The sequence below is a fragment of the Hydra vulgaris genome, chromosome 02 (assembly GCF_038396675.1).
Source record: "Hydra vulgaris chromosome 02, alternate assembly HydraT2T_AEP".
Lineage (NCBI taxonomy): Eukaryota > Metazoa > Cnidaria > Hydrozoa > Anthoathecata > Hydridae > Hydra > Hydra vulgaris.
Window position 1 is genome coordinate 72,149,455 of NC_088921.1, and position 22,219 is coordinate 72,171,673.

General features: G+C 27.1%; 1 protein-coding gene across 1 annotated transcript in view; it reads right to left on the reverse strand.

Moving 5' to 3' along the window:
* The window catches only part of LOC100212614 (sialate O-acetylesterase), a 69,450-nt gene that overhangs the window by 13,046 nt on the left and 34,185 nt on the right, over positions 1–22,219 (reverse strand). The window contains exons 3-6 of the mRNA XM_065791869.1: positions 16,449–16,593; positions 8,345–8,504; positions 8,026–8,251; positions 7,543–7,920 (exon numbers count right to left, since the gene is read on the reverse strand). Coding sequence (XP_065647941.1) covers positions 7,543–7,920; positions 8,026–8,251; positions 8,345–8,504; positions 16,449–16,593 — 909 coding nt within the window. The remainder of the gene's footprint in view (positions 1–7,542; positions 7,921–8,025; positions 8,252–8,344; positions 8,505–16,448; positions 16,594–22,219) is intronic.

The window sequence follows — 22,219 nt, forward strand, 5'->3', positions numbered from 1 at the left end:
AAAAGTTGGTTTGGCGACACATTTTCATAGGTAACAATCATTGATAATATCAAATAAAGTTGATTCGACTGCTTACTATCCTTGCATTGGCCACCCAAATCACTCCACCTGATATCACTATGATTAAGATCACCAAAAATTAGAACACTTGTAAAATTTCCACCATTATTTAGAGGCTTAACGCATTTGATTGACATATCGATTTATAAACTAGACTCATTTTGAGTAAAGGGATGGGGATAAATACAACCAATTAACAAGGTAAAATTTCAATTGAAATTGACTATATATACATATATAGTCAATTTCAATTGACTATATATGTATATATAGTCAATTATGACTATATCTATATATGTATATATATATATATATATTTATATTTAGATATATATATATATATATAATATACATATATATATAAGATATATTATATACATTTATATAATATATATAATATATATATATCTCTAATATATATATATTAGAAATAATCTATATATATATATATTTATATGAATATATATATATATATATATATATATATATATATATATATATATATATATATATATATATATATATGTATATATATGCATATATATATCTAATATATATATATATATATATATATATATATATATTTATATGAATATATATATATATATATATATATATATATATATATATATATATATATATATATATATAGAAATATATAATATATATTTCTATATATATATATATATATATATATATATATATATATATATATATATATATATTCATATAAATATATATACATATATATATATATATATATATATATATATTCATATATATATAGAGATTATTTCTGTATATATGTTATATATATATATATATTATATATATATATTATATATATATATATATATATATATAATATATATATAGAAATAATCTATATATATATACATATATGTATATATATATATATATTTATATGAATATATATATATATATATATATATATATATATATATATATATGTATATATATATATATATATATATATATATATATATATATATATATATATATGTTTGACTATATATATATATATATATATATATATATATATATATATATATATATATATATATATATATATATATATATATATATACATATATATATATATATATATATATATATATATACATACATGTATATATATATATATATATATATATAAATATATATATATATATGTATATATATATAGATATATAGATATATACATATATATATGTAGATATATATATATAAATATATATATATATATATATATATATTTATATATATATATATATATATATATATATATATATATATATATATATATATAACCAATATCTTATTTGTTACCAATTTTAATAATCTATAGATATATATAAATATATATATTTGACTATATTGACTATAATTGAAATTTGACTATATATATATATATATATATATATATATATATATATATATATATATATATATATATATATATATATATATATATATATATATATATATATATATATATATATATATATATATATATATATATATATATATATATATATATATATATATTAGGGTGTTTCATATTTTAACAATTTTTGAAATCGAACTTGCGAATCAATTTATAAATTGACTATTTGTATAAAAATAAGTTTGAGCAAAAAAAAAAAAAAATTAATTTTTAGGGTCCCCGCCAGTTCGATTTTGGGCCAAAATTGTCGGGTGTTTTAAACGCCTGGCGGGGACCTTAAAATTTATCTAAATTTATCTTTTTTTTTTTAAATGTTATATGTTGGATTGAATGTTTATAACATAAAAGGAGCATGTCGAAAAAATAAAGAAATTAGTCTACATAATATTTTGAAATTGGTGAAAAATCCAAATTTTCTTTCACAATAACCTATTTTATTACTCGGTGGCGTATAAAAAACTTTTTTTATACCCTAATAAACTGTTTCCAAACCCGGAAAAAACTATAATTTGAATAGTTTTTTTATTAGTGTTAAATGAAGTCTAAAAAAAATAATAATTGGATCCATGGAGTAACATGCCCCGGACACTAACCTTAATGGCCCCTACTTAATAAACATTAGAGAGCAATAAATTGAAAATCCGGAAATTTGATCGGAAAATATTTTTAGAAAATGTATATACCAAGGTACTTAAATAATAATTTAAAATGTAACAACTACTTTCCAATGCAAAGACAAAGTATTTAAACTAAATTTGCGTTACTAATAATAAGTGCTTTAATATTTTTTTAAATAATATTCAAAATGGCTAAAATTACGAGACTAAAAGCTAGAGCTTATTTATTTGAAGAAGAAAGCCTGATAGAAAACTTAACTCAGATAACTTTTGCAACAAATAAAGAATTAATTCTTAACTTTCAGTTTAAAAGATCTAGTAACAAGTTAACTCCATCCAAAAGGTTTATTGGTTGTACTGATGGGCCCGATAAATTCGCAAAGTGCTCCGGACTTGTCAATTGCCCTGACAACTGTATTCTTTTTGCAGTAAAAAAACCATGGTTAGACGGAGGTTATAAAGATGGATTATTAACGGATAAATCTATAAGGTAAGTTTTATAATTTCAATTTATAATAAAATAGTTATTATAAATTTGTATAATCATTCAAACTTAATAAGCTAGTAGATGATTAAGGTTTTTTTGTAGTACCACTGCAACTAATTTTTTTAGTTGTTATTACGTGTGGATTATAGCTTAATAATGCAAAACATAAGGTGCATCTTAAAGTTAATATTTCTATTTTATTTAATGTATTATCTTAATTTTTTCAGGAATAATATTACTCGTTTAATCGATAGTTGGGAGACATTAAAGAAAAGTAAGAATAAAGACTCTAAAGCAGCAGAGAAATCTAGGGAAGAATTCAAAAAGAAGGGGCAGCAGGTATTTTGGATTGGTAAAGATAATATTAAGGAAATCTTAAAAAAAACGAGCCTTGATAAACTTTCATACTATGTTGATATCCAATTTTTAAAAGACCAAACGTCCAGTCGTCTAATGACTTTGGGGAGCAAAGACATGAGATATAAAACGGTAAATAAAGATAAGAAGCCTTTAAAAAGTTGTAATATTAAACAGTTACCCCAAATAGACGAATCAACTACAGATCTAGAGCTTCTCTCAGATATCAGTGACGTGAGTACAGAATCAGATATTTCTTTTGATTTATCGCAACCCGGCCCAAGTAACGCAAAACAAGAGTTAAGGAAAGGTTTTGTTAAAGATATTGCCATGACATCAGTCTCAAAAAATATTTCATCAAGAGATCTAGTGCATGTATGTACGGATTTAATCGTAAGTTCAGGCGGAAATGTGGCTGATTTTTCAGTGTCTCATTCAACTATTTGGCGAGCTCAAAAAAAATCTATTCGGGAAAATGCTGAACAATATAAGAAAAATGTAAAAATTGCTACCGCTAAAGCTACTTTTCCCATAATAGCACATTTTGATGGAAAAATTATCGAAGACATCACAGAAGGTATAAAATCAAAAAGAGATCGATTTGCGGTCTCGGTAAATATTGATGGTAAAATGAAGCTCCTTGGCATTCCAGCAATTGATCGCGGTACTGAACAAGCTCAATACGATGCTTTAGTTAAAATACTGGATGAGTATGGAATATGTGATGACGTGAAAGGTTTATGTTTTGATACAATCAGCTACAAATACAGGAAGACTTTCTGGTACAAATGTCAGGTTTAGTCATAAACAAAACTCAATTCTACTAGAGCTGGCTTGCAGGAGGCATGTTTATGAGTTACATCTAAAACACTTCTGTGAAAGACAGTGCAGTGGAAAAACTAAATCTCCAGAAAACCTAATGTTTAAACGGTTCCAATTAAACTGGAATGACATTAAAAGTAGCATTGACTCTTCAAAGTTTGTAAAATATGACATTCAATCTATTGCTACCACTTTCTTAGAAATCCATAAACTCGATGCTGTAAAATATTGCGAGATTGCTCTAAAAAAAAACACTTTTCCCAGAGGAGACTACAAGGAGTTATTGAAACTAACCCTAATGTACTTATGCCCTGAAAGAGATTTTAAAATTCAAGCTCCAGGGTGCGTGTCTCATGCACGTTTTATGTCCAAAGCTATTTATTATCTCAAGATTCGGATATTGAGTTTGCAACTGTCTTATGAATTGACAGACGATCAAAAGAACGAAGTGCAGTCTACTGCTGAGTTTATCTCAATCTTTTATACCGTCTGGTTTTTAAAAACCTCTTTAACTTACGCTGCGCCTTACCAAGATACAAAAGCCTATTGGCAAATGACAAAATATAGAGGTTACGTAGAACAATATGTTCAGAATTCTGAAACAATTTTAAATGGAATTGATGCCACAGTGGTTTCAATGGAATCACATTTATGGTACCTTGATGAAACTTTAATTCCGCTGGCTCTTCTAGACCAAGGTATTTCTGTTGCAGAGAGAGAAGAAGTTGCAAAAATGGTCTTTTCGAAACCAGTTCCTGAATTTTTTCGGCATTCCGAAAAATTAAATTTGTTAAAAACTCTTAACTTTAAACTAGAAAAACCACCAAGTATTGCCCAACTAGTGGGAGAAAACTCTTGGTTCATATTTAGTTTGTTAAACCTTACTAAGCTAAATGATAAACTTTGGTTAAACAGCCCGGCACCACTAATGGGAGTATATTGAACAGTTTAAGATTTTTTCCCAGTTTGTTTCCAACCTTGCAGTGGTTAACGACGTTTCTGAAAGATCTATTAAAGTTGTATCAGACTTTGTAAATAACGTTCACAATGAAGACGATCGTCAGGATTTACTGCTAGCTATTCACCAAAGGAGAGAAAACCTTAACAAGGCAAAGACTAAAGAAGATTTGCAATTAGCATATCAAGCAATTGCAAAATAGATAATATAGTTTTTAAATGATGACTTTTATTTAATGATGTAATATTGATTTGTAAATATGTATTTTTTATTTAATTATACTTAAACATATCATTCTTTTTTATTTTTTATTTTTTACAAAACCAAAAAAAACTTTGCAACAATACCAAGAAAATCATTTAAAGTTGAAAAGCAACCATATACTTTCTAATCTTGAGGCAATAAAACTAATAACAACAATACCACTTTTAACAATGCTGCAGTAAGTTCATTAAGTCTTTTTTATTATAAAAATAACTAAAATAAACAATTGTTATTAGGCTATTAAGGTTAGCGTAAGGGTTAGGTTACCTCGAAGGATAAAAGAAATTTTTTTTTAGACCTGTATATACCTCATTTGACACCATTATTAAAAAAATCTAGGTTATTGATTTTTCCGCGCCTGGAAACAGTTTATTAGAAAATCAAAAATGTTTTTTATACGCGATTGAGTGATAAAATAGATTTTTAAGATGGAAAATTTGGATTTTTCACCAATTTTAAAAGATTCTGTAGACTAATTTCTTAATTTTTTCAACATGCTCCATTTATGTGATTAATATTCAATCCAACATATAACATTTAAAAGAATAAAAAAAAAATTTAGATAAATTTTAAGGTCCCCGCCAGGCCTTTAAAACACCCATCATTTTTGGCCAAAAATCGAACTGGCGGGGACCCTAAAAATTAAATTTTTTTTTTTTTTTTTGCTCAAACTTTTTTTTATACAAATAGTCAATTTATAAATTGATTCGCAAGTTCGATTTCGAAAAATGATAAAATATGAAACACCCTAATATATATATATATATATATATATATATATATATATATATATATATATATATATATATATATATATATATATATATATATATATATATATATATATATTATATATATATATATATATATATATATATATATATATATATATATATATATATATATATAGGCATAAATATATATATATATATATATATATATATATATATATATATATTTTTGCCTATATATATATATAGGCATAAATATATATATAGGCATAATATATATATATATATATATATATATATATATATATATATATATATATATATATATATATATATATATATATATATATATATATATATATATATATATATATATATATATATATATATATATATATATATATATATATATATATTAGTAGTAGAAAATCACTTAACAAAAATTTTTTTCCATTTAACAATGTGTTTCATCAGCAAAGATTAATCATAAATGAATTACTGATGAATCTTTGATGATGAAACACAGTGTTAAATGGAAAAAAATTTTTGTTAAGTGACTTTCTACTACTAATATAATTGCTCTGTTCTTTTAAGAACATTGAGCACTCTATTGTGTAGAATACTTTTTAAAGTTGTTTAAATATATATATATATATATATTTATATATATATATATATTTATTCCTATATATATATTTATATACAAATTACTGGATAAATCATGGCAGAAAATCTTGAAAATTTTTCTGATGAATCTTTGTTGATGAAACACAGTGTCAAATGGAAAAAAATTTAGTTAAGTGTTTTTCTACTAATATATATATATATATATATATATATATATATATATATATATATATATATATATATATATATATATATATATATATATATATATATATATATATATCTATATATATATATATAACCAATATCTTATTTGTTACCAATTTTAGAAACTCTGGGATAGTAATGACAAAAAAATTAAAGTCATTCTATTGAAACATATTTTGGCTTTATAAGTTTGTGTTCAGTTTGTAATATATGATATCAGCCGTACATATATAATTTTTCTTAGCTTGTATGTGATATTTATAAAACAAATAATACTATTAACCTTATAATAGGCACGTGCTAAAGAGTGTTTTATAACAAGCACATGGTAAATTCTCTATGCTACAGCCAAGGTAACCGTTTGGATTTTTCTTACCCCGGTCAAGTTTTTATTTTACAAGAAGATGATTTTTAAAAGATAAACTTTTAGTTAAATCAAAAGCTACTTAAAAGAAAAAACTTTGATGTTTCAAATTTGTTTTTGCCTTTTCAATCCATGTTTTTGAGTTGCGTAATCATACTCTAAATTAGTGTGTCATGCCACCCCAGCAAGCAAGTGATGTCGTTTATGTACCAATGATGCAATATCGGGCAATAATTAGCCATTTAAAGCAATTAATAGCCCAATATTGGAGCCATGATTTATCCAGTAATTTGCCAATATTTGTCAAATAAAGGCCCAATTTGCGCTCCCCAATATTTGCCCAATGTTTTTGGCTAATAAATGCCCCACATAGTTGTTATTAATTGTCCAAACTATTTGTAAATTTTAAACATAAAAAAAGCCAATAGTTACACATAAAACAAGATATATAAGATTATATTAACAAAATCAATAAAATAAAAGTTTTAAAATCTGAAGCGATAAAAAATAATGCATAATTTTTACATTATCTAATCCTACATAAATTAACATAAATCAATTTTGTAATAATAAAAACAACCTCAAATCCATCCAAACTGGCAATCATAATGCCTTGTGCTTCTACTGATTCTACTTTGTAGTATACAACAATATTTTTTATCGTTGTTGACTTCATCCCAAAAGGTAAACAAATAGCTGCTTTACTAAATATTGGTCCGGTCCAATGGACATTTTCTTTAAAGACAACTGCCCTTACTGCTAAGACTAACCTTTCTGCAACATCTGCTTTATCTCTTGGGTGAATACTTCCATAAGGTGAATTATTATCAGCCAAATCCATGGTAACTGCCATAAAAGTATTTTCTTGTTGTTTGTTTGGTACATAACCATACCCGGCAGTTTGAAGCCAACGAAGTGTTGGGAACCCAGGTATTGTGTTGTCGTTGAATGATGCAAGCTAAAATATAATTGTCTGTCATATAAATTTTGAATTACTGTTAATTTCAAAAATTTAAGAAAGTTTGTTGAAAATATGTAAAAACTATTTAAATCAACAATTTACCTGTACAAATCCAAAAGGAAATTTCATATTTGTTTGTCCCCCTGTTCCGTCGCTCCATTCCTTTCGCCAACCATTAACCATTGCAGGAAAAGTGCAATTGTAACCCTCAGGGTTTATAGCGTTTTGTTCTCCTTGATACCATATCACTCCGTAAATTGTAGTTTTTAGAAATGGAGAAATCATAGCATTCCATAACACATTGTCGTTGTTGAATGTTATGGGATATCTATTTAAAAGTATAAAATATATATTCAATTTAAAAAAAAGTTAAAAACTAAACTTTGTATTGATGAATGTTACATTGTATGTCTTATTATACTTAGATGTCGCATTGCAAACTTTAAGAGTTTGAGGAGATGACCAAGACTCTATACAAGATCCTCCTTGGTTAGACGAGATTAACCCGATTGGCACTTTATAGATATCGTACAGTCTCCTACCATACATCCAGCAAACTGCAGAAAAAGTTGCCACACTATCTGTAAAAATTAAACAAAGTATTTTTTTATCAATAAAAATGAGTCACAGGCTACTACAACATAACTTAATAATATTAAGTTATTCCTCATTCTATTAAAACCTAAGATTATAATATTAGATTAGGATTTTAATATGCCACTATATGTTTTATCACAAATTTTTGAAATTCACAAGCATCACTATTACTATAACTATATATAGTAATAACGCTTTAAAAAAATCAAAACATATATACTTTTTTATTTGAGCTAGATTTTTTGAACTCATACTAAACTTTTCTTTAATTTTACAACATAAACTTCTTATATAGTATAATTAACTAATAACATAAAGATAACTAAAAAAACAAACAGACTGAAAACTATATTATTAAACCACAGCTGCTGCGGTGCAGTGGTTAGAGCGTTTGTATTAAATGCAAGAGATCTATTGTTCAAAAAGAGCTCTGGGCATATTTTGCGCCGTCGGTTTGGTAGGAGGCGTGAACTTCCTAGCTAAATACTCTTCCGCTGTGCTCTGTGACAAGACCCTTAGGTCTTCTTGGGATACCGAAAACAAAAAACACGCACACAAAAAAAAAGATCCTAGTTAAATCAAATTTAAGCATTTTTAATTTGTTTTTAACTCTGTTTACAAATAAAAAATAAGATACATATAAAAGTTCTTTTTATGCCTGAAGAAAACGCAACAACATTAACTTTTTTTTGTAATTACTAAGGTACACCCAGAAGTCTTTACGGTTTTATCACAAAGCACCTCGGAAGAGCATTAAACTTGGAAGTTTACGCCTGCTTACTTACCAATGTTACTAATTGAGCTAGAGCTATCGTCAAACCTCGAACCTCTTCAAACCTCCTCGGGACCTCTTCAAACCTCGGACCTCTGGGTTCTGAGCCTGAGCTAGAAAATTTACACCAAGAATGTGTATTATGTAAATATCTGCGTATTATGTAACTAATATTGTGTATTAGGAACTAATCAACTACTTCCAGTAATTTCTATTTTACACAATTGTTATAAAATTTATATTATTCACATGGTTTTATGGTTTGAACAATTTTATGATGGAACGCAATATTTTGAAATAGTTAACTTAATAACTTAATAACAATTTCTGCTTTAAAATTAGTCAAAAGTGGAAGCAAATTCGGATTTTTTGAAGATACAAAGTCCATTTCATCCACCTGATGTTTTTTTTTGTTTTTTTGTTACACTTGATGCAGGTAATCTGTGGTGCTTGAACTTGACTGAGTAATAAAATCCCACAGAGAAATATGAAACATATCCATTGATAAACTTGTTAAATAAAAGAGGATAAGTAATAAAAATAAAGAAAGACAAACAGATGTTCAGAATAAACACTGATTTGTTTTTATGTAGAAAAAGTTTATATACAATCATAGTTAACAGTAAATTTATCGTTTCAGTTTATCGAAAACTGTACACATAAGTTACTTTAAAACAAATATACATATGCATAGAGGTATAAAAGAAAGAAAAAACAATATTGCTTTTGTGTAATCATTATTTATGTAGTGGTGGTAATAAACTTCTCCTCAGAATCGGGTTTATTATAACCGGCGTTTCAAAGAGGCTCAGCGCCATTATCTAGTTTATCCAGTCAGATAAATATCATCTTCATTTATGCTTAACCCCACAATTTACGCCTACTTCATACTGCAGTAAAAAAGGGATTTACTACAAACAAAAAATACCCTAATTTCACCCAAGTTTGCAAAGTACTAATATTTTTGAAGAAATAATATGAATCGTGAGGAAAGTGAAATCATTGCAAATAATTTAAAAAATTTAAAACATAATAAAAATAAATAAATATTTATATATTTTTTAAATGTTGACATCTCCAATAGATTTTATTTGTATAAATATTTTAAAACAAAATTTCATTTTATGGATTAGATTCTATTCGTTAAAAATATATTTATTTATATGATATTTCGAGGGAATATTGATACCCTCGTTATCAAGTATCTTGAAAACCGTTATAAAAAATAAAACCGGTTATTATACACAACCGTTTAAATTTAAGAAACAATGCTCTTTGTAAGAGCTTCTTTTTAAGAGTTTTTTAAGAATGTTTTTTGTGACGTAATAGTTTAAACAGGTTTCCAAAATGACGTCGTTACATAATCGCCACCATCCCGGTTAAGACCATTGTCGCGAAAAGTGCTTTCGTTATGTTGTATCTCCAACGCTTCCCTAACTTTCCTATTAAAACTATTTATTTCTATTTTTAAGGTATTGCGACCATTGCAGTGAAAACTTCCTTGGCAAATTTTAGAATATACAGCTGAATTTTCCCCTTTACCTTGTTGTACACTTGTTTGATGCTGGCATATCCCAGATGATATCATTAGTCCAGTTTCACCTACATAACATTTGCCACAAGAGCACTCTAATTTGTAAACACCGGAATAGGAACTAACTGGTAGTGTAGGTTTATTTTGATAACTATGTAGAGTTTCAACTCCAGACCAATTGGGTTAGCTCTTATGATGGTAGTTGATGATTGTTTTTTACAATATCATAAAAGCAATGCTTTTTCATTGGTGCTTAACAATAACATCCATGTGAAATCATTTAAAAGTTATGTCAATGATATTCATTCAAGGTTCCAGGTAGAAGAAAATGCGCAGAAGTTTTTAGATCTACTTATTAAACAACACAAAAGTATTCAATACACAATGGAATCTGTCGTCTTAACAAATACATTAAGCTATATCTATGTTTCAGTTATCAACAATGAAACCGGTACATATAGTTTTGAAATACATCACACACGTTCAAATTAAAATGAACACATGCCATAACCTAAAATTATCAGTAGTGTCTTTATTGGTTTTGTCCACAGAGCACTACGTTTGTGAACAATAAATAACATTGATGATGCGTTGTCGTTCCTTATTGATGAATTTGTAGAAAACGGCTATGAGAGGAAAAGTCTGGAAAAACTAGTAAAGTCTACGAAAGAAAGTGCTAACAACGAAAAAGATCTCAAGGAAAATCAACATTTCTTAATGATTCCAAAAAGATCTGAAAATAAATCTACACTACCAGTTAGTTCCTATCCCGGTGTTTACAAATAAGAATGCTCTTGTGGCAAATATTATGTAGGTGAAACTGGGCTGAAGATATTGTCTCGGATATGCCAGCATCAAACAAGTGCACAACAAGACATTTATGGTATTAAACTGAAGACCTTGTGAGTCACTCTTTTTTTTAGCAAATATTTTGATAACCAAACTAAAGAAAAACGTTGAAAGCACTTTGAAAACCAACCAAAATAAGTTAATGCTTCAATATAATGGATTAATGGATACAATTGTAAGCTTAACTTAGATGACTTTGTAACAAAGAGATCAAAATATACACTTGAAGTGCTTGGAATAAATTGGACTCTTTTGGCGGAACATTGTCCAGATATATGGAGCATACATAACCAAATACCAGGAACTACATAAAATTGTTAATTCTATGAATATTGTGAATAAACAGCCGAGAAAGGAATGAAACTTGTTTTTAGATTTCCCAAAATTCTTGACGAAAAATAAAATCTAATTGCAATATGTTTTACAAACCGTAGTAGAGCATCAATGTCGAATTCCAGATAAGCGAAAGTCCCCAATTGTGAACTCATTACTTAAAACAAGTAAAAATCAACAAGTAAAAACAAGTGAACAACCTGAATAAAATTGATTAAAATTACATAATAACGCAAATTTAAAGAAAATATTTAAAACTTTGTTTTAGAAAAAAATTAAAACAAAGAAAAAAATCATTTGTTTTTATTCTCCGTTGAGATTTAATTTTGAACTTTAATTTATCAGATTTAAGAATCTGATGGTAGCAATTGCACTAAATAACTTCTAGATATAAAATTATCTTTATAATATTTTGCACAGTTTATTTTTAGATAAAAGGAACGCAATAAGGGTTTGAAAGTCCAATTTCAAGCACTTTGATTTTTTTTATCACTCTAATATATATACACTTACTATGTAAAACCTAATAAACCTAAAAAGTGAGTAAAATATGGTTCAAAATGCTAATTTAAATCCAAAAGGTTTTTACTAAAAAAAGAGAAGATAAAAAAGCCGTAATCCCTTTCATATTCTCCTTAGCTATTCAGTCAATGTATATACTAAAGCTTTCACAGCTTATTTTTTCAGTATGACATCAGGTTTCTTATCAAAGTACGACAAGGAAATAATTAACTAAATTTGAAACTGAAGTTATGCCAGTATATAAATTTTAGACAAAATAATAATATTTAAATCGTTTTTCATTCCTGAGAAGAGTGTTTATTGAAGTTGGTGGCAAATGTTGCCAAACGAATGTCAGAAAAATCTTAGAACTACAAGGTTGTTGTTTTTATTTTTTTATTTTTTTGTTTACATTCAATTTTTTATTTTTACGTATGAAGGTTTTCTTTTATATGAACTTAAAGTTATGTATAAATTGGAAAAACAATGTTAAGCTTTTTTGCACATAAGAACCTTTTAAGCTTTGATTTAATATGTTGTAGAAGCAATAAAGTTCACTATTATATTTTTAACATCTGCTTTATCTCATACTGGAAATAAGGTGAAAAAGTTACAGACAGTAACAAAAGGCCATAAAATGTGAAAAATAAACTATAATAATTTGTCGAAAAAATAAATTGTCGACTAGCTAATTAGTATCATAGTTTTGTAATTTTTTGATAAAAAATGAATTTTGAAGAAAAGTAATTGGATTAAGTAAGTTACTAGCATTTTGAACTAACGATTTTGTTACAAACAATTTACCTGCAGATAGTTGTGTCAGACTCAATACTTGATGCGGAAAAGATTACCGGTGCAGTTAATAAAAGATTTGACCTTCTAAATCTGTCAGGGTTAAGGTTATGGTAATGGTCACGGTTAACCCTAACCCTAACTCTAACCCCTAACCCGCAGAAATAATTTAAGAATAGATGGTATAAAGGAAAGTGAGAACGAAATCTTTGGCGTTTTGGCTTTGATAAAAAAAATTAACACTGAACGAGCTAATTGAGTTGGTAAAAAAATGGTAGAAAGAATCGAACAACCGTGTTAAAATTACTAGACTAAAAAGATAAAGTAGAAATTATAAAAAAATTTTACCAACTAAAAGGCAAAAACATTTTCATAGATTAAGATTTAAAGAATAAATAAAACAAGAACGAGAGTCAGGTAAATATGCGGTAATCTTTTACGACAAATTGATTATCTGGGACTGGAAACCTAAAGCAAGCAATACAAAAATACAAAAAATTTTCTAAGCATTTTAACTTCAGCTTATTTACCTAACTTCAGGTTATTTACCTAACTTCAGGTTATTTACCTAACTTCAGGTTATTTACCTAACTTCAGGTTATTTACCTTTTTCTTTTTTTCAACTTTTATTTTCTTATTTTATCATATTTATCCAAAATGGAGGGAAACTTCATTACTATACTTTTTGATCAAAGCTATGGCTTTTTTGATAATGAAACGAACATTAATTAAAATAATTAATAACTAATTATTTAGTTAATAAAACCAATTAATTAAAAAACTAATTAATTAAATCAAAAAATTTAGAAAATAACACTACACAATTGCAGAATGTGCACAACTTCTTTAATTAGATAAAATTAAGTTCTAAATTCTGAACATTAATATAAGAAGTCTTAAAAATTTTCAAAAATTTTAAAATATTATTAGATGAACTTAAATACGCTTTTAAAATAATTTGAATTACGAAAACTTCGTGCAAAAGTGATGAAACAAATTCACAATTTCAACTATAAAACTAGGTTTCAATTTTTCAACCGCGAGAATTTAAAACAGGTGGAGGCGTGAGTATTTATGTTTACAATTCTATTAACATTGTTTTACTTAATGATCTTTGCGTGAATGAAACAGATTGTAAGTCGTAATGCATTGAATTAATTAGCAAAACAAAAAAAGGCATAGTTAATTAATAACATATATAGAAAACCATCTCGTAATTTTAAAAAGTTTAAAAATCATTTTAAAACATTCTTAACCAGAGTAAACAAAACGCGGAAGCATGTTTGCATTGCGGGGGAATAAACATTAAATTATTAAATCATACATCAAACAAAAATGTTAAACATTTATTAAATTTCTCTACTTAACCTTAATTAATCAACCTTATTCCAACAATAAACATGCCGATAAGAGTAACCAAAAACTCCTCCATAAACATTTTTGATAAAATTATAACGAATAACTTTTCTGACGACCAACTTCATATTGGTATAATCAAGAGTGACCTCTCTGGTCATTTTCCCCCTTTCTTAGTTTCTAATTCCATAATCTAAGCAGATACCCGTCTAAAACGGTTATCTATTGGCAACTGATCAATAAAAACTCCTTACAAAAAGTTAAAAATCTTTTAAAAAATAACGTCATTTAGGATCTTATTCAAGAGTCGCAAGAGGTTAATAGTACATACGATTTATTTCTTAAATAGTTTTGCAAGTTATACGAATAAGTATTTCCGAAAAAAAAGTTTGTCTTTAAAACTAAGTCTCTTATAACTCCGTGGATGTCCGTAAATCTACTTAGATCCTCAAAACTAAGCAAAAAATGTATGATAAATTTCTAAAAAAGAAAACGTATAAAAATGAGAAAGTATACAAAAATTATAAAAATCTTTTTATAAAAAAAAAAAAGTTATTATTAGAAATTATTAGAAAATACAAACAAAAACAACCAAAAAACATGGCATGTTATTTATGAAATAATACGAAAAAACAAAATTATAAAAAATATTCTATCAGAAAAACTTCTAATAAATGGAAAATTAATCTATGAAAATTAATCTTTGCAAATTGCGAGATGCTTTTAACAGCCTTAAACAAACTAAAAGCGCAGGTTTTAATAAAATTAGCGTCAATATTGTAAAATCTGTATTTGATGTCGTTGAGCCACCGTTATTTCATATCTTTATACTTACTTTAAAATTGGGTAATGTTTCTGATAATTTAAAAACTAGCCGAACTACACCTAATTTTAAAGGAGGAGATACTTGTATTAGTAGTTGTACTATTGTAAATTTCCTTGAAATGTTATAACTTATTTCGAAATATATTTGATTTAAAAAATATATTTGATTTGATTTCAAACTATAGACCAATTTTTATCTTGCCTTGTTTCTCTAAAATACTTCAGAGCATAATGTACAATAGACTCTACGACTATTTAACAAAGAAAGATATGCTGTATAAAAAACAATCCGGTTTCAAAAAAATGCATTCAACTGAACACGCCGTAGTCGATCTAGTCAACGAAATATCTGAAGCTCTAAACAACGATTATTTTACATTAGGAGTTTTTATTGATCAGTCTAAAGCCTTTAATATAGTAAACCATGATATACTGCTAACTAAACTTGAAAACTATGACATTAGAAACAAAAATTTACTTTGGTTCAAAAACAACCTAACAAACAAAAAACAATTCACATGCTATCATTTAAAAGTAACAGGTAAACATAACAGGTAAAAATAAAAAAAAAATAAAAAAAAACTAATCTTAAAATAATCTTAAATAAATCATTGAAAAAACGTTTTGTTTAAAACAAAAAAGTTTTTCGTGAAAAAATTTAACTTATATATTAGGCCGGGTGATCAAAAAAAGCATTTGCTTTATTTAGTAATTGGTCAGCTTTACGTGAATAAAATTTCAGCATTTTTGCTTAAGTTTTTATTCAGCATTTACTGAGCAATTACTGAGTAAGTTGCTTAACTTTACGTGAATGAAAATTTGTGAAAAAATCCTGAAGTTTTTAATCACGTAAAACTAACCAATTACTGAGTAAAAGCAATTGGTTTTTTTTATTCACCCGGCCTATTGTGTCTCATTTTATTTAAAAAAAATTTATTTTATAAGTTGAAACACATGAGTTTTTACCTCTTGATGGTAGAGTCCATTGTTGCAAAATATTAGATGTTGAAATCTCTCTTGTTGCTACGTTTGTGTAATACCTTCCTGCTGTGAACAAACGAATACTTGTGTACTTTGAAGAGATATTCAGTTCCTCAGTTGAAGTAAACGCCTATAATAGTATAAATTGTTTTATAATAACTTATTGTATTTGTATTGGAATTAAAATTAAAGTCAGAAAACAAATGTATAACTGAGGCAGTTTTTGCTGCTATGTTAGCAAGTAATAATGTGATTAATTTTGCAAAAGAATGTATAAATTTAGCTGTTATTGTGAAAAAAGAACTTTTGTGACATTTTTTTGTCTATGAATGTTTTTTTTAAGAACTTTTCATTTAAAAATTTTTTATTTAAAAATAAATGAGAAGTGTTACAAAAAAATTAAATTTGAGGCACTTGATGTATTGCTGTTTTACAACTATGTAAAAATGTTATTGGTTCTTGTCGTGTGTGTATTAATAGGTGTAGCTGCTAGATTACTAATGTGCGAAGCTCCGAAGGTTTAAAATCGATTAAAAATATTCAGAATTATTCTAAAGGGAATTGTTCTTAATGTAAGCATATGTAAAAAAGATAAAGAAATGATAAGTTTTCGTAATAAAAAAAAGAATTATTTTTTAAACAATTCAATTATAGACTAAAATAGTGTTTCCAAATTATTTGTTCCAGTAATATGTAACAGGCTCCAGTAATACATTGGCCGGGTCAAGTTATAAAATAGGTTAGAATTAGCATCATTCTAATTATCCATTACACTGGTAACTGGTTTATTTAACCTAGGGAAGATTTTTCTGAATTCTAGAACAACCTTCCCAATTTCATGAAGCATTGTAGGTTTCATTTCTCTAAGTAAAGGCTAGGAAAATTAAATTCTGATCCATAATATCCCATGTCCTAGGAATAGCAGATGTTATTTGCTAACAAGAAAGATGCTGGATCTTTCCTATGAGAGGCCGCACAACAAAGTTTTTAGGGTAAAAACAAAATATATGTTAATAAGCCAAGCACTACCTCTTTTATCTAATTGGCTCACGCAAATGTAAACCTGTTACGTTATTTCCGGGATGATTAACATTGGATTATCTTGACTCAACTGTATTAGGTGACCGGGGCCCTGGCCCTTGCTAAATGTGGAACTTTTTACAAACCTAGGCTTGGCACAGCAAAATTATTTAAGATGATAATGAATGATTTCGTAAGGCTATACTCAAGTCTTTATAAAGTGGTTTTATAACGAATAGTGATAAATTTTCCTAAATTTTTTGTGCTTTAAATTTTTGGCATAAAACAAGGGATTTAGTAAAAAAAGACAAATTTACGTCTTTTTTTGTCTCAACTACTTCTATTTATATTGCTTTACTTTCTAAATTTAAAAAGCCCACAATAGTAGTATACATATTCGTAAATTTAGATATTAAAGGAGCATTTATTAAAAAATAAATAAATAAAAAGAGTCTTTATTTTAAAATATAGAATTAGTAAAAACAATGTAAGAAACAAGAACAGTCATAAAAAATATTTCAATATATTTCTTTTTTCATCAAAAAATAAAATAAATATATTATATATAGTTTATTAAATTTTCTCAAATTTTCTTATTTAAAAAGATTTTACATGAGCAACAGCTACTTCGCTGGTACAGATAATTTTTTTGTTATTAAGAAAAATGTCGGTAACAATTCTTCTAGCAAGTTTTATCCCAGTTTTTTCATGCATGGGACAGGAAAAAGTCTGAAAATAGTCATAAAAGTGATTTAACAAATATTCTGGAGCTTGTCGTGCATGTAAATTAAATTTCTTTATTTTGTTATAAGAGTTATCAATCGTTGCCAAGGATATGCAAACATAATCCAATCGTAGCAAAGGATATGCAAACATAATCCAAAAGTGATTGTAAAGGAATAGTGAGACCAGCCCTAGAAATTATTTTTAAATAAGTATAATGAGGATTGCTTTCATTAATATTGACACAACATAAAAAATCTTTACAACTTGTACCAAAACGTTTTTTAAGTTTCTTCGCTATATACTCAGCAATATAAGTACCTACTAACCTACTCTCTGGTGCAAGTGTAATGATTTCTGGAGTACAATGAGCTTTATCAATATCAAGAAGATAGTTTTTCAAATCATCAAAGTTTATTCTTTCTTCAACTATACTTTGGTTTTTAATATTTTTTCAGAAAAAGTGACTTTTAAACCCATTAAAAATCTTCAACCGCTCATTTGTCTATATTGTCCAAATCTCCTTTTTATAAGGTCCCTTTGAAATCTGACATTTAAAACAAAATGAGTGTTTTCTTCTGATCTTCTAAATGTTGTTTTGAGTGATGATGATGTGCCGAACATGAAGAAGAGCATTGAAGATGATGATGATTGGCTGCCTAAAGACGAGCCGAAGTCTATCAGCGAGAGACAGTTGGACTTGTTTGTTAGGAGACTTGGCCTGTCCAAACAGGATGCGTGTTTGGCTGGTTAAATGCTAAGAGAGTTCGGTGTCCTTGCTAAGTAAATGAGAACGTCTGTTTATAAGACAAGAGACACAGCTTACGTGCCAATTTTTAAGAGAAGTGAATACAATAACTTTGTATTTTGTTGTGATATTTCTGATTTGTTGATGAAGATGGGTATCTATACACAAGTGGAGAGTGACTGGTGGTTGTTTTTCGATGGTAGCACAAGAAGTGTAAAGACGGTCCTTTTGCATAATGAAAACGCATATCCAATATCAATTACAGAAAAAGAATCTTATAAAACTATGAAATCTATTTTGCAGCTTGTTCTTATGACACATTTCAGTGGAGAGTTTGCTCGGATTTGAAAGTTTTATGTCTGCTGACAGGTATGCAAGGAGGTTACGTAAAATACATTGTCCCCGATTGAACTCAGAGCATGGAAGGCTTTGAAAGACTGTGTGGAGAACTTTCTGGGTAAGTATCTAAAAGTTTTAGGAATTAAGTACGTAATACTTGTATTCTATTAAAGAATTGCTTCTTTGCACTGATTTATTCAGGCAAGCACCGGTCGGACGGCTATAAAGACATCATCTCAGAACTGTTATCAGCCTTCAACGAAATGAATGTGCACATGTCCCCAAAGATTCACTTTTTGCATAGCATTTGGAATTTTTCCCCAAGCATTTTGAGAGAAACATTACAGACGAGTATGGAAAACGTTTCCACCAAACGATTTCAACTATTGAGCATCGCTACCAGGAGCGCGACGATGAGAGAATGATGGCTGACTTCTGCTGGCTGATTTACAATCCTGTTTAGTTTGTCTTTTGTCAATTATACACTTATATGCCCTAACAACATTGCGTAGTTTTATTACAAAAATGAGAAAACCGGTATGTCTAGTTTACCAAAAAAAAGTTTGACCCTGACAAATTTGGCTATGCATTTGGTCTTCAGGGCCATCCAAAGAACATTATTTTCATTCCAAACCTCTTATATAAAGTGAAAAGTAAAAAAATGTCTAGTAGTGTTATAGGATCATTAAATCCATTAAGTTTAAAATCTGAAAATAAAAATCTTTTGCAATTTGATATATTATTATTTCTGATGTTTTTATTAAGATGTACAACATTAAAACAAAGGTATATTTTTTAAGATTGTAAATAAAAAACAAACCTTCGGCTTGTTGATTCAATGCACAAAGGATTTTTTTAAAATAAGAAACATTAGAGGAATGGTTGTCAAACACAATAACTCTAACATTAAATTCAAATTAGGTTAAAATACGAAAACATTAAAAACTTTCTTCTTTCAACCATTTAGCATTGATTGTTTTTTGAGGAGACGTTTATGTATGGAATTTTTGTTTCAGGCAAACTATCATAAAACAAACTATTTCCTTATACATTCTCCAGACTTATTTATACCAACCATCTCTCCAGCAAAATACTCCTCACATTTTTGCAAGTACATTTTATCAAAAAACAAGCAAACGTCTTGAGATATCTTACCTTCTAATTTTAAAAATTTACAAAACTAAGACCATCAATATGACCAGGAGTTATTTTTTTAAATAATGATAATGATCGTAAACGCAATTCTTTACACAAAGGTTGGTATGACTGCATAGAAGTATATTATAATATTAGTAAACACTTTATTATATTAGCTAAATAAAAAGGTTTTTTCATATAATTAAGTTAAAATAATTCAGTCAATACCGATGAAAATTGTTCGGCTTGTGATTTAATGTAGGTTGAAAAATTATAAAGCATGCTTTTACAAAATAAATATTTAGTTTTTTTTATTAATCTAAAACGTTGATTCATGTTACCTTTCTAATAATATTTTTTTTTAAAATGTTTTACGCATATAACGGAAGAGTTAGTAGGTATCAAATCTTTTCTATTTAAAAACTTAATGCATTTTTTTTTCACCCTTCATTTTTTGGAAAAGAAAATACTACTGTAGATACTTCACCATAATTATGATTTTTGAACGACATTTTACAACGCAACATTTGTTAACCATCTTTTTAAACTTCCAAAGCTGCTTCTTAAAAAGCACTTTTGGAGTAAACTGGCCTTTTTTTCAAAATGCGAAATATCCGTCCATATAAATAAAGTAGGCCTTGGTATAGCTAAATTTATTCCAATCAATACAGGTTTCAAACTTTTCATTCTATTAGACAGATTTACTAAAAAAAAAACAATTGCTTCTACTCAGCATTTTTGGAGTAAATGCTCAGCTTTCTAATTACGTGATTTAATTTACGTTAATAAAAATTTGATCAAAATTGCTATAAAACTTATTTGCGTAAAGCTGAGAAATTACTGAGTTAAAAGTAATTGGTTTTTTTACCCGGTCAGTTGCTAGCTTATTTTTCAATTAATACGAAACTCAAACTTCTCACTCTACTGTCGCTGTTTTTTTTATTTAACTATTTATTTCCTCAGTAAAAACAGAATGCCGTCTTATATATAATAAAATATATATATTTGATCGGGGAAAAAAAAGACAATGTTTGTCTTACCACCATATACAAACCCTAAACCCAACTCTAAATTTTGACGTGCTTTCATTAGCAAGTGTGTCTTACAACCATTAAAAAAATACAATTACTTCATAACATTTTAAAGCAATTTATGGTAAACCACCCAGTACTCGACGGCCACTCCAGTCGCCGACGTTTTTTCACTGAGAAATATGCTGAACTAACACTAAATTGCCAAAGTACTCTGTAAAATGATAGCCTTTATCTTTTCTTTATATGCGAACACAAAAACGTCTACAAGAAAAAAAAAAAATTTTTTTCGTTATTTTTGACGAAAAAAAGGAGTATAAAAGTTAGTAGCGACTTATTATCGACGTTCGAATTTTTTTTTAGTTTTTTAAGTGTTAATTTTAAGTATTTACTCTTTAAGTGTTTATTTGTTTAAAATATTTTTTTTTTACACTTTATTTTCTTTTGATATTTTTGAATACTTTATTTTAATAAATGACAACTAACTCAGTTTTTGATTTTTTTTTTCTGGTCAGACAAACATATATCAAAATGATTTATCATCTTGTAAAAGAGCTGGCAGATTTAAAAATACATATTTATCTTTTTTCCTCCAAATACTACTAATTTTCTGCAACCTATCAATATTATGATGTTTGCCCAATTAAAAAAAAAAGGGACTTGTTTGTTAAAAAATTTAGTGCAAATAACAGCAAAAAGTACGTTGCTGTAGAAACATTTCCTATAGTTTTTTTCCCGTTTATTGTTTTCAAAAATCA